The 14,080-nt window shown below is 37.2% G+C and overlaps 1 protein-coding gene across 2 annotated transcripts in view; it reads right to left on the minus strand.

Moving 5' to 3' along the window:
- LOC125225709 (protein rolling stone-like) overlaps nucleotides 1–13,774 on the minus strand; it is a 35,440-nt gene extending 21,666 nt beyond the window's left edge. The window contains exons 1-2 of one of the 2 annotated variants that reach the window (XM_048129540.1): nucleotides 13,689–13,774; nucleotides 5,558–5,894 (exon numbers count right to left, since the gene is read on the minus strand). In XM_048129540.1, the coding sequence (XP_047985497.1) occupies nucleotides 5,558–5,849 (292 nt within the window). In that variant the 5' untranslated portion in view covers nucleotides 5,850–5,894; nucleotides 13,689–13,774. Of the gene's footprint in view, nucleotides 1–5,557; nucleotides 5,895–13,556 lie in introns of both variants that reach the window. The other variant, XM_048129539.1, reaches the window with a different exon arrangement.
- Between the last annotated feature and the right edge of the window lie 306 nt (nucleotides 13,775–14,080).

Below are 14,080 nucleotides of genomic sequence, written 5' to 3' on the forward strand. Positions count from 1 at the left end.
AAACATAATATTAAAACAAAGAATGCATTCCTAGACCGGACATACACTCGTAATGCTTTACTTTCGGTAAAGCCTTAGTTAATATATCTGCCAACATGAACTCAGTTGGCAAATACACCAACTTAATCTCCTGATTTTCCTTTAAGACATGCCTAAGGAAATGATGGCGAATATCTATATGTTTCATGCGGGAATGAAACACTGGATCATTGGCTAGACAAATTGCTCCTCGATTATCCACATTTAAGGTTACTTGTGCAAACTTACCCAATCCGATTTCAGTTAGCAAGCTGTTCAAATACATCGCTTCCTTCATCGCTGACGCTAAACTAACATACTCCGATTCGGAAGTGCTCGTGGCCACACATTTCTGTTTCTGGGATCGCCATACCACACACGCACCACCTAATACAAAAGCATAGCCAGAATATGAACGCCTGTCTAATACACAGCCTCCCCAATCAGAATCAGAATACCCCTCTAACGACTTACCAGTCTTTGTAAACACGAGTCCATACTCTTTTGTCCCTTGTAAATAACGCAATACGCGTTTCGCAGCGACCCATGCGTCTTTACGCGGGGATTCCACAAACTGTGCTAACTTAGAAACGGTATTTGAAATATCAGGTCGAGTTCCAACGGAAAGATACATCAAACTTCCAATTAATTCCCGATATGGATATTGCTCTTCGGATTTCGTGTCACTTTTAAAGGGTTCAAATTTCAAGTTCACTTCCATTGGAGTCGACACGGATCCTTTACAATTCTCAAAACCAAATTTCTGTAAAAGATTTTCAACATACTTTTGTTGTGACAACTTAATTTTACCTTTGACATTTCTGTCAATGTCAATACCCAGAATATATTTTGCGATGCCATAGTCTTTGAGTTCAAACTCACTGGCCAGTTGTTTTTTGAACTTTTCTATGTAAACTTTATTCTGTGAAGCTATTAATATATCGTCAACGTACACCGCAACAAAAAGTTTGGAGTTTTCGTCGATGTCTTCATAATATAAGCATGGCTCATTTAACGATGATCTCAGGCCCATGCGACGAAGTTGGTCGTCTAACCTGGCATTCCACTGGCGTCCCGCTTGCTTTAATCCATATAATGACCTCTTAAGTTTGCAGACATTGCCCCCAGCGCTAATATCGGCTAACATTTTCTTAGCTCGTTCATACGTGTCAGATCCTACTTCCTCTAGCTCCAAGAGCTTCTGTAGACTTTCCTTAAGCAATTCAGGTATCTCCATATATATTTCTTCGTCCAATGTACCATTTAGATAGGCTGTGTTAATGTCTACTTGATGGATTTCCATATCCAATTCTACCGCAAGTGATGTTAACAATCGTATCGTGTCTAATCTGACTACCGGAGCAAAAGTATCGTGATAATCAATACCATATTTTTGGCTGTAGCCTTTCGCTACAAGCCTTGCCTTTTTCTTCTCTGTCTTGTCAATGTTCAATTTAGTTGTTAAAACGTAGCGGCAACCTACTATCGCTCGCCCGACTGGTCTCTCAGCTATATCCCAGGTGTCATTCTTTACAAGACTTTTTATCTCCGATAAAATGGCTTCATTCCATTTCTGTTTTTCATCACTTGACAGTGCTTGTTTTAAAGTTATCTGGGCAGCACCAGCGAATTCCTGGCAGTCAGAATATTCTTCTGAGCCACTTTCTGTTTCAACATCTGGCATCCTTTTAGTTACACCAGCATAATCTTGACAGGCAGATGATCTTTCTACATTACATTCGTCAGACGATCCTTCTACATTACATTCTGCTTCGACTTCTTGTCTCACTTCGTTCATGTGGTAAATTTTTCTTGGTCTTCCAATGTGTCCTCTCTCTAAACGCGGTCTACCAGGCCCTCTCTTCATAACCTTGACTTCGTCAATACAGGAGCCGACATCTTGAACGGGAGTATGCGACGGACCAGCAATTGATTCCACATGAACCGTTGCTGTCTGGTTGTCATCCCCGTGCGATTCTGTCTGATCCACGTCATTTCTAACTTCCTGAACACTCTCTATTTGTGTTTCAATTGGATCATTCTGAGGGTTTGATTCTGTAGCAATACCTTTGGGTGAAAAACTTATTTCAATTAAACCAGGTGAAGAACTCTTATTAGTATCCATCTGTACCTCTTCATTTCTGACTTCTAGGGGATCTAATTCACTACACTCATGCTCGTCTGTCTGTTCAATGAACTTTTGAAATTTGACATCTCGAGATACGACAAGTTTTCGCTCCTGTGGTAACCAAATCTTGTAACCCTTTCGGTCGCTTGGATACCCCACAAATATACCATCTATTCCACGTGGAGCAAATTTGTCCTTGTTTTCCTCTTTATTTAAAATGTGGACTCTAGATCCGAAAGGTTGCAGATAACTTACTGTTGCAGGTCTACCAAACCATTTCTCATAGGGTGTTTCGCCTGCTAAGCTGCTAGTTGGACATCTATTTCGAATATAACATGAAGTCAGTACAGCATCGCCCCAAAATCCTGGTGAGAGACCTGATGATATTAACATGCACCTGGCCATTTCTGTTAATGTCCTGTTCATCCTCTCTGCTACTGGGTTTTGCTGGGGTGTACCAGGGATAGTCAGCCTTCTTCTTATACCTTCATCCTGCAAGTATTCATCGAACTCTCTACTACAATACTCTCCTGCATTGTCAGTGTGAAAGTATATTATTTTCTTACCTGTCAAATTTTCAACATGATTCTTATAAATCTTGAAGAATTTTAACGCTTCACTCTTTTTATTTAGCAAAAACACTTCGCACCATCTAGAAGAATCATCAATAAAAGTGATGAAGTATTTTCCTCCACCAAGAGCCTCATGACGCATGGGACCTACAATATCCGAATACACAATCCTCAGTTTCTCGTCACATGGTCCATTTCCTCTCGGGAACGGAGACGCAATCATTTTCCCACTAGCACAAATACTACAATCATACAGTTGATTCAAATCCGCCATTTCAAATTTTATGCCAGTTTTGTTCAAAAGCCTTATCAAATCTTTTACGTTTAAATGTCCCAAGCGCTCGTGCCACAACTTTACATCATCATTCTTACCAATAACTGCTGAAGCAGTCCCAAGCCGTTCTTCGACATGATAAAGGTTACCCGAACGATTTGCGACCATGACAGTATTTCCAGTGTCATTCACAACATGAGCTGCATACTTATCGAATATGACTCTATAGCCCCTATCTGTAATTCTTGCAACTGAAATCAAATTGCATCTCAGATCCGGAACAAATAATGTATCTTTTAACTCCACAAATGTTTTTAAATCATCTTGGCATGTAAGTAACCTTACTGTGCCCTTACCTTTTACATTGGCTGACGAATTTGTGGCTAGGCTAAGCTTACCAGATACAGGTGTAAAAGAATTATCAAATTTAGGAGCCTCATTACACAGGTGCGAGGTGCACCCGCTGTCCATGATCCAGCCCTCATTCCCATCGCACGCAGCAGCTTTATTGTCTGAAATACAATTAAAAGTTACAAGACCATAATTATAATTTTGTTCATCGCGATTAGACTTCGACACATACTTATCGGCACTGTCTTTGTATCGTTCCTTGTTATCATTTATCTTACATTCATAGGCTTTGTGGCCATAATCTTGACACTTCCAACATCTACCTTTGAAGTAAGATCTACTGGCACCTGCTCCACTCAACGGCTTAGAATATTTTCCTTTTACAACAAATGCTCCATCGTCTATACCTTTCTGTCGCCTTGAAGAAAACTCTTCGATAATTTTAATCTTTAAGGCCTCTGGATCTGGCAACTCATCTCTGGACTCAATAGCGCATCTAAAATTTTCAAAACTTGGTGGGAGACTATAGAGGAGCATGATAGAGATTAAATCTTTATTCATCTCTATTTTCATATCAGCTAGCTTATTTCTGACGTCAAAGAAATGCATAACATGTTCCCTGATATCACCATCTTCCTGCATTTTGTGAAGCAACAACTGTTTCAGTAACGTCGCCTTCTTAGCGGGTCCTTTGGAGGCATGTACGCTCTCCAGTTTCAGCCACACCTCTCGCGACGTCTTACAATCACGTAGATGACGTAATTCGCTAGGACTGATAGCAAGTATAAGATCGGACTTAGCTTTTGCATCTCCAACGCTCCACTTCCGTGCTTCCTCCACCTCGGCGGGCTTTGCGCTACTCCCATCCACGTAGCTCCATGCATCATTTTTTATAAGAACCGCTTCGGCCTGAATTTTCCACGTTTCATAATTTTCTTGAGTAAGCGGTTCTATTTTCACAGTAGTACTCATTCTGTTGACCTCTCTACGTCAACCTTTACTTCCGTGTCAACCGTACGTACCACAAAATACGTTGACCTAAAACTGACTCGACTTCAATTTTAAATATACCTAGGGCTCTCTGGGCCCATAACCATTGTAACGCAGCTTTCTGAGTACGCAATGGTTAAATAACACGAGACTGTTTAGGTATAATTAATATATATTAAATAACGTGCATCCTAAAGTAAACAAACAAATCAAGTGACATGATATTGTCATGCAGACAAAAATAAGAACAGGCGAAATATAAAATTCAAATACTATGAAGCATAGACATGCTTGCTGTAAGCCAGTAACATAATAGGTAATATGCAAATAGTAAGATTATATAAATACACATTACATTTAAATCTAACAGTTTCTACCTAGGATTTGTTGAGAATTTCCAATCGACGTCGCAGATTAAAATATGATTTTTTAATGGTTTTAAAATCTCATATTTGTTATTCTTCTATAAGAACTTAGTAAGAAAATAAAAAATCATTTTAGATTAATCATCTACTCCGCATAAAAACACCAGCAAATTATTAATTACAACAATAATTTTCTAATTCCCACCTATTCATAGTTTCACACGCATTCCTGAAGTTTTCAATATCATCAATTTCATTACTCATCTCTATAAAGAATTTCTTATTTGATATTCACGTGAGAAAATATTGCTAGATAACCGCTCGTTAAAATAATTACATATTACTAGAACTAGACTAATTTAAAAATAGTAACGTTTTATATGCATTTTACTGTAAATGTTTCTTAATAAGTCACTTGATTTAGCTAAGATTAATAAAATACTTACTGGACTTACATCGAAATACATGCCGTTATAAAATTCCAGAGCTCTGATCTTAATACTACCTAATTTCAAGATAAACGCTCTATCTCATGATATTGCAAATCGCCTTGCGGTTCCTATGACAGTATTGATCTACTTTAATCAAGGTTTTATGTAATTATTAGGTACACCATAAACCTTGTTTTAAACTAGTAATGTAGCACTTATTAGATGTGTATTTCCATTAATTCTACCTCACGCACTGTTTGTAACTTTTATAGCAATCTTTTCTAAGGAAGAAACCAGGGAAGAAACGCTGGAAGGGGCTAAATTATTCGTTGTGAGATTCATTATCTAAAAACTTATTTGACTGAGAATGGTAATTGTGGTAATATCGCTAATATCTCTATAAAATTCATTCATGTTTTAAAACTTACCAGGCAACGTTCCACAGTGCTTCATCATTGCAACAGCAACGCCCAACAGAGACTCCACCAATATCAGTATTAGTCCCCAATGCGTCATATACAGGAAGAACATCTCCGGAGGTCCCCAAAAGCCGGCACTGGACCAGCCAATGACCAGCAACGCCCATATCAGGATCGGGAGCCTCCAAAACAGGGGGGATATACCCCCCCGCGACCTGGCGAAGAGTTCCGAAGGCTCATCGCCTTTCCGAAGATGCCCGATGCAGCAAGACGCGTTGTGTTTCCATGTCCATTGAGTCATTGTGTTGGTTTTCTTAGTTGTAACTTTTGTGGAGCAGCCTTTGGTCTGTGAATACAAAATAGTAATTGGTTAGATAAACACAGGTTGGAAGTGAATGACTTGGTTAAAACAGTTGAATAACCGTGATACTGAATTAGCGAGTTATGTTAACCTTGTGTATCGATCAAATGTTAACTTAAATAGAGACATAGAGGCAGCATCGTAACCTATGAAGATAATCCTAGGTGCGATTATTGCTACTTTAAAACATGTTAGTTGAAATTTTAAACACGTTGATTAGCGTTAGGAACATAGTCAAGTTCGATTACATTTAGTTACACACTTAAATAATAATTTATGAATACGATTTTAAGTGAATATTTCCTACACCTAATTTTGCTACCCGGTTTTGATTAGGAAAGATACGTAGACGGGAAAATTATTTATACGCCTACGGGTTTGTGTCGTCCACCCTTACAAATATATTTTTAGGAATTTGCTGATATACTCGTTACATAATATTGTCTTCGGTTACCGCGATAGTTACTCATGAAATAAAACTCATATTCGTTACAGTTTAAAATAGGCACATAGGTAAAGTTAGTCAAACGCAGTATAGGTAGTCAGAGACAATCGGAACGATACTTCTTTCGCTTCTTTCACTTTTCAATTTTATGTTAGTTTGAACATAAATTAAATATAACAAGATCATACCATCCCATACATTAAAATGCGACCGCCTACGAACGCGCTTACACTCCTCCACACATAGATGGCGCCACAAAAAATTCCTTGTTGCCACCGATTATTTGTAGATTGGCATTAAGTGTCAATTCCGAGCCTTAAATCTATGTCAAAAGTGACACTTAACGCCATCTACAAGTATAATCGAAAGCTACAAGACATTTTTTTTGTGGCGTCATCTATGTGTGGTGGAGTGTAAGCGCGTTCGTAGGCGGTCGCATTTTAATGTATGGGATGGTATGATCTTGTTATATTTAATTTATGGTTTGAAATATCTACTCATCTGTAGTCACTTAAGCCCCAAAAAAGGTTCAAGCGACAACGGATGAGATTGAAGTATTATAACCATCATAGCCTTATGCAACGTTCAGCGAGCGTTGTTTATTTTCATGACGCCATTAAGAGTTTTCGATGGTTATGAGAGGCCATTGTACGTATGAGTCAAGGCCAAGGCTTCGTTACGTACATAACTGTTGGTGTCCAAATATTGGCAGCATGCGATCAATTGGAGGACGTTAATCGTTAAAACAAACTTTGTAATTTATCTGCCTATATCGGATGGTAGGTTTTATATTATTTAATGAAAACCTTCTTCTGACAAGACAACAAACACAAAATCCGTTATATTAGTTTAGCCGTTCTTGCATGATGCCTGCAGAAAACGAGATGCATTTATTATATTTCATTTTAAATCAAAAATATTAAAAGTAAATTTACAATAGGTACAATTAAGTATTACAATTATGTATTAAATTGCGGTATATTTAACAGCATGCGAGATGAAATAATGTCCGTTACAATTAGATATAGGTACCTACTTGAGTAATTATAGCAGATCTCTCTTTCGTGCTAAACACGCCATTTGAAGCATAGCTTTATTTCGATGTGATAATTTATATCTGTATATGTAGCTAGAAGCGCTGGTGGCCTAGCGGTAAGAGCGTGCGACTTTCGATCCGGAGGTCGCGGGTTCGAACCCGGCTCGTACCAATGAGTTTTTCTGAACTTATGTGCGAAATGTCATTTGATATTTACCAGTCGCTTTTCGGAGTTACCCTTCGGGTTGGAGGGTCAGATGGCAGTGCCTACGCCAAATCTTGGGATTAGTTGTCAAAGCGGACCCTAGGCTCCCATGAGCCGTGGCAAATGCCGAGATAACGCAAGGAGGATGATGATGATGTAGCTAAATGCCTAATCATTAGGCATATCCATACTAATATTATAAATGGGAAATTGTGTGTGTGTCTGTTTGTTTGTCCGTCTTTCACGGCAAAACGGAGCGACGAATTGTCGTGATTTTTTAAATGGAGATAGTTGAAGGGATGGAGACATATACTTCTTTTTGTCTCTTTCTAACGCGAGCGAAAAGCTAGTGTTTTCATAAATGTACACCTAGTGTAGTTTAATTTCCAATATCTGGGCGACCGAGCTTCGCTCGGTTCTATTTTAATATATCACGTCTTTAGATAAAAAAAAAACTCTTATAAATACAAAAACAAAAAAAAAGACAAAAAACAAAAACTTAATTTCTGGCCGGGATTCGAAACCCTGACACCTACGATCTATCTGCGAACATTAGACCGACCTCGTGCGACTGAGCTACGCGGAATCGATGCGCGCGCGGCGAAATTAAGGACCATATTTTACGTTTACAAATGCGAAAGAAAAACTCATGAAAACTCGAAAATTCGCGTTTTCCGGGATCTAAGGCTACGCTAGATCGATTTTTCACCCCCGAAAACCCCCACAAAACAAATTTCAGCGAAATCGTTAGAGCGGTTTCCGAGATCGTCGGTATATATAAATAAATAAATAAATAAATAAATAAATAAATAAATAAATATACAAGAATTGCTCGTTTAATAGTATAAGATACTTACTTACTTACTAATATTATAATAAATGAGCATTCCACTATTTTCGAATTTAACGAAGCCGCGGGCAAAAGCTAGTATGTAATAATACAAAGATGATGTATTCTGAGTTCGGAACTATTTCGCCAAACTTACCATCATAATTTGTGGCTCTTAAATATTTGAGTGTTCTAAATAATCTAATTTCAATCATTCCCTGTTACTGGCCTTGTATTAGTAGGTTCTTGATTGCAAATATGTATTTCATAAATCACATGTTGCAATTAATCCATTCCTTTCCGCGAACAAAGTGTTTCCAATGCTTTGCCACTCGCATTTCTGACACTACGCCGTTTTTTGTTTCTCACGAGTCTGTCGTAAGGGCACGGGCCTTTGCGTATGCGCAGCGAACCGCTCCCAAACTCAAAAAGTCTAACAATATTGTTAAACCTTATGAAACCAAACTATATGTTTTTAATGTAGGTACTATACATGTGAGGTAGGTAAACGTGGTGCAATGACGGTTATAAACATGGGCACGAAAAGAATTCAAAATATGTATACAGGTACCTTAATGTGTTGGCATAAGAAGGTGTTTACATACATATGGCACTTCGTCCGTTTCCATATTTATTACATTCACTGCACCACACACAACAAAAGTTACACAAATCGCACGCAGCCATTAATCGAGCCTATTATTAGGACCGTTGCTGATGCGATGGGCAATCGAATTGCTATTATTATTTTACTGGCAATGTCATTGTAGTTGTGGTGATAAAACATGACCAATATGACCATGGGTAGCCTCATTCTGTCATTAAAAGTCCAAAAAAGGTCAAATTTAATTTCTAAAACGACGCCAAAACGCATAAAATTTAAATGTCCATTTTCCATTTGTTCCAAAAATTATTAAACATTCATTTGGCTCGTAATTTGCAAATAATTCGTTCTTCTGATAAATTCGGATTTTAAAAACAACTCACTCCTTCAGAGATATTTGCATGACCTGTGTAAGTATGTAGTTATCATCACCTGCATCAAGCTATATGTGAATCGCTTTAGACCGTTGCAATCACGTGTTAGGAAGTAATTTCTGTATATCATGGTATTTTGCATGAGTTGCTGTATCATTCTCTATCGTATCTAAGATACAAACCACGTGCTGAACCGTTAGTGCATCCGGCTGTAAGGTCACTTTATAAAAATTACAGCTAATTTAATAATCTAACATGTAACCGCGATGTGATGTTAAACCTCTAAATTCAGCAAAACTACGCTAAGTATCATGTAAAACAATGTATAATGAATCTGCCAAAGTCATAAAAAAATCAGCCTTGGTCGTGCACAATTGCACATCATTTTAGAGCTATATTATTTACCTAATATAAGTGCACCCTCGCTGAGTCCTTGCGGCCCCAGAGTATGAAGCCAAAACGGCTCAAGGTTACAATATGCATGGTCTAATTACATGAATTGATGCTATTTGAAGGTCCTTGTAGAAAACGAAGGGAAACGGGCGGCCTCAGAGCGGTCGCGAGGATGTGCCGAGCGTTTCACATCCGCGCATTTCAGGGTTCGTTAAATGTTAAATAATACTTCACAATACTATTATCAAATTATCATTCGGTTAGTCCCTTGCAATTAGGAGGAAGTTATGTTGCGGAACAATAAACCAAACTATACGATTACATTGTAACAATGAGGGAATTCTGATTCGCTTTTTTTCGCCAGGCGTCGATACTAAGGCGCCACGCCAGGTCTTTCAGACAGCAAACTTCGAAATCCAACAATCATATTAAATTGACACTTACATTGTTCGGTGAATTTTATTGGCCGCTAAATAACGATTCAGAAAACCCTCTTAATGTTTATTTGCTGGTACGCATGTAGATTAGTATGATGCGAACCTATGTCTACATGTTAAGTTAGCAAGCCTAATTATGGCAAAAATTAGAGCGTTGTGTGTTTAAAAGATAGTTTATTATAGATAGTACGCTAGTACTCTTTATTATACTGTGGTATAGTCGTGATTACGTTCTTGTGACTCAAATCCAAAGATCAGAATTTACCTGTAGTGTAAGAAATAACTTCTGAATGTATAGAAAAGTAGCCAATCTTTCACGCTCTGCAGCGTATAGCAGTCTCTCTTTATCGCTATTTCTATATCGGTATCTCTACATTGCTGTACCATAAATAAATAATCTGTGGCCCTAGTGAAAAAGGGTATAACTCAAATTGACTCGGTGAAAAAGGGCACAAGTCCCATCTCGGACTTGACAATTTGTGACCTTTTTCACCGAGTCAATTTGAGTTATACCCTTTTTCACTAAGGCCACAGCATTATTACAGAGTGAAAACTACCTATAGAAGTAGGATGACAGCGTAAGCAAAATGATAGGTCTGTGAAACTACTCCACCGCTTTTGATACTTACGTCATTTCATTTGGCAACAGGCCCTTATTGTTTCATTAAGAATTTTAGGCATCAGAAATAAGGCAAGTCATAAGTTAATTATTTGCTTATCAATATGATTGATTGATTTTAATTTGTTCTGTGGTATCGACCGCTTACTTTGTAAGAGGTCACAAGTTAGATTTTCAAACACATTATTCTACTAGTTATCTAACTATTGTAAATACAGCGACATAAGTATTCGCTCAAATGTATATAGTAGAATTATCAATTGAATATCATAGCCTATTTATATTACTGTCCCCGATTCCTGTTGCCCGATCCGAATTTTAATATACGTCAAATATTAGATCCAGTCCAGATCCACATCGGATATGTCAGAATCAAACGAACTTTTTGTATCACACACGTTAATATAACACTGAAAGATCGTTATTATGTCACAATGAGATCTTACTCACTTCATATAAACATGGCTCGAATACGGCATTTCAGACGTTTTGACTACAAAAGAGTTTTGATTCCTGTTTGTTTATATTTATAACACGTTGGCTATCTATAATGAACATTCGAAGCGTTCACGAGTTAGTAGTTTAGTAATGTTACTTATCCTGTGGTGTAGTTGCTCTAAATTGTCGTAAGAATGTTGTCGCGATAGAAACAAAAAGTGTCATTATCATAACATTAGTCTATTTACGCCAGTGTGTAAGTATTGACTATGTGAAAACTGAGAAGTGTCCGGGGTAAAACCAGCTATGTACATATTTTAGTAAATAGTATAAGTAGCAGCAGCGGCTGGTCCATACAAGCCGATACCCAGCTTGCCTAAAATTGATTAATATTAAAGTACCTAATGTTAATAAGGTAGGTTTCTTTTTGCTCAGTGTTGCCTAGCAGAAATTTTCACCAACCGCCACTGATAAGTAGTGACGTTATCAGTTTAAGTTTTGGTATTTGCAAAAGATTTTTAGAATATCAGGTATCTGCCTAAACTGGCCTGTGTTGTTACATCCCATAGAAGTAGGTAGGTACCAGCAGTGGCTGGTCCATACAAGCCGATTACCACCGGCTTGCCTAAAATTGATTACTAGTAAAGAACCTAATGTTAAGGTATAGTTTCTTTTTGCTCAGTGTTGCCTAGCAGAAATTTTCACCAGCCGCCACTGGTAGGCACCTACATATTTATATTGAAAAGGGTGGAGAAGAGTATAATGAAGCACATAAAATAATTTTAGCAATAAAATTAATTATCAATGCAAATGTACCTGACGTCAATACTAAAATTAATTACATTTAAGAAACATGTAGGAAATACAATGAGTGCTTATTGGGTGTAAACAAAGTACAAAACATAAATTTATGGCTCCTTAATATTCATAAGCACCAACAAACTTGTGAATATAGTCATAAAGAATGCAAATTTATCTCTACAGGGGGGTCTCTCAGTATATACAGCGTGTAAACGTAATACGGGCGATACCTAAATGAAACCAGGCATATAATTCATTTAATTCATTAGTGTTATCATTAACTGAGAGTGAGAGGTATTTTTGAGTTACCTACTCTTAATTTTCACCCATAATGAATTTAAAAAAAAATCCCAGCAGCAATGATCTGGAAACGTTGTAGCGATGACAGTGAATGACAACTGTCAACGAGCGTTTAACGCGAGCGTTTCAGTTTTAAGTAAAAGTTACCTAATTACATTTCTAATGTCCTATATTCACCACCGTTAAGAGATTCGCCCGTATTAGGGTTATATCCTATATAATACCGCAAAATGTTGAGAATAGAGATTGTGGGGACAATTAGATTGGGATTGGGATAGAATTGCCTGCAATTGGTTTTAATTATGGAATAGGTACCTACTTCTGTAAACTGTAATACTTTAGGCAACAGAATCAATGTTTAATCATTGTTTACACTGTACTTTAATTATATAGCTAACTTGTTTTTCTAACTTTCATGACATAAAAATGCAATACAGGTCTCCCGCGGTACAGGCCTAGCCTAGTGCGGGGACCCCTGGAAACTTGTGTTAACAATAATTAGGATATGCACATATGGATGTAAATTTTACCTATCTTTTGCAACAAATGTCTTTGTGTTTATGTGCAACAATAAACGATTTTTACTTTTTTTTTTACTTTACTTTTTACTTAGCTACAACCAGATATATCAATACCTGCAAGGTAATATTGCTGCAAATAGTTACTTCGGTTTAATTATTACGATCTAGTGTTTTTACGATGGTTACAATTATAGATAACAGTGTTGCTACCAGGCAAAGCCAACTTTTCCGGTATTATTTGCATAAGAAGGTCTACAAATAGATCGAGGCTCGTCTATTTTTAGCTGGCAAAGAATCGACGGTGCAGGTTATGTAGATGAATCGGAAAATAACTATTAATTACTTAGTAATTAATATTAATAACTTGCTGACGTGAATTGAAACACTCAAGAGCAAAAGAAAACGGTTCATAAATTACGATTGCTTTTTTTTGTCTTGACAGTCCTTACATTGTGCTAAAAATATTATATATATTTTTTTTTAAATGAAAATACACTTTAACATAAAATACTTAAAATTAATCTTTTAGCCATTCGCATTGCTAATACTTGGATGATGTTTATAGTAATTTTATACTAAAAAATTATTATTATAATATAACATTTTTAAATTATCCCCACCATTGTGTAAAATTAAAATGCTTACTGAAATAAATTTTCCAATTTAGTGCGACTAGGTCAACAGACACCAATTGTAGGTACCTAGTTTTTTTTTCTAAAATTATTTGTTACTTCATGTATTTTGGTCAGGTACAATTATTTACTAAAATATAGGTACCTTTCTTCACACACAACACAACACTATTCGGCCGTAAGTTTACGCAAGCATGATTTGTTTATGATGCGCACCACACATGCGCGAAGTGGCGCGCGACTGATCGCGGATGCTGCGCGGCTTGCGCGGGAGCACCCTGCGCGCTAGCTCAAGGTGAGGACCGAGACGAGGGAACGGGAAAGACTGGTACGAGTATCGCAGACATCGTTCTTAAGTAGTATATATAAATAGGAACACTGCTTTTTGTACAAGACGCCACGATTAAAGTGAAGCAGTTAACCCTAATAAAAACTTAACTAGACAATGCATTAAGTGCATCGGCATACAATATTTATGTACAAAATATCTATAAAGTCATCGTGTCAATTATTTTCAAGAGACGTTATTTTCAGTGA

Source organism: Leguminivora glycinivorella, chromosome 4, assembly GCF_023078275.1.
Source record: "Leguminivora glycinivorella isolate SPB_JAAS2020 chromosome 4, LegGlyc_1.1, whole genome shotgun sequence".
In the NCBI taxonomy this organism is placed as follows: Eukaryota; Metazoa; Arthropoda; class Insecta; order Lepidoptera; family Tortricidae; genus Leguminivora; species Leguminivora glycinivorella.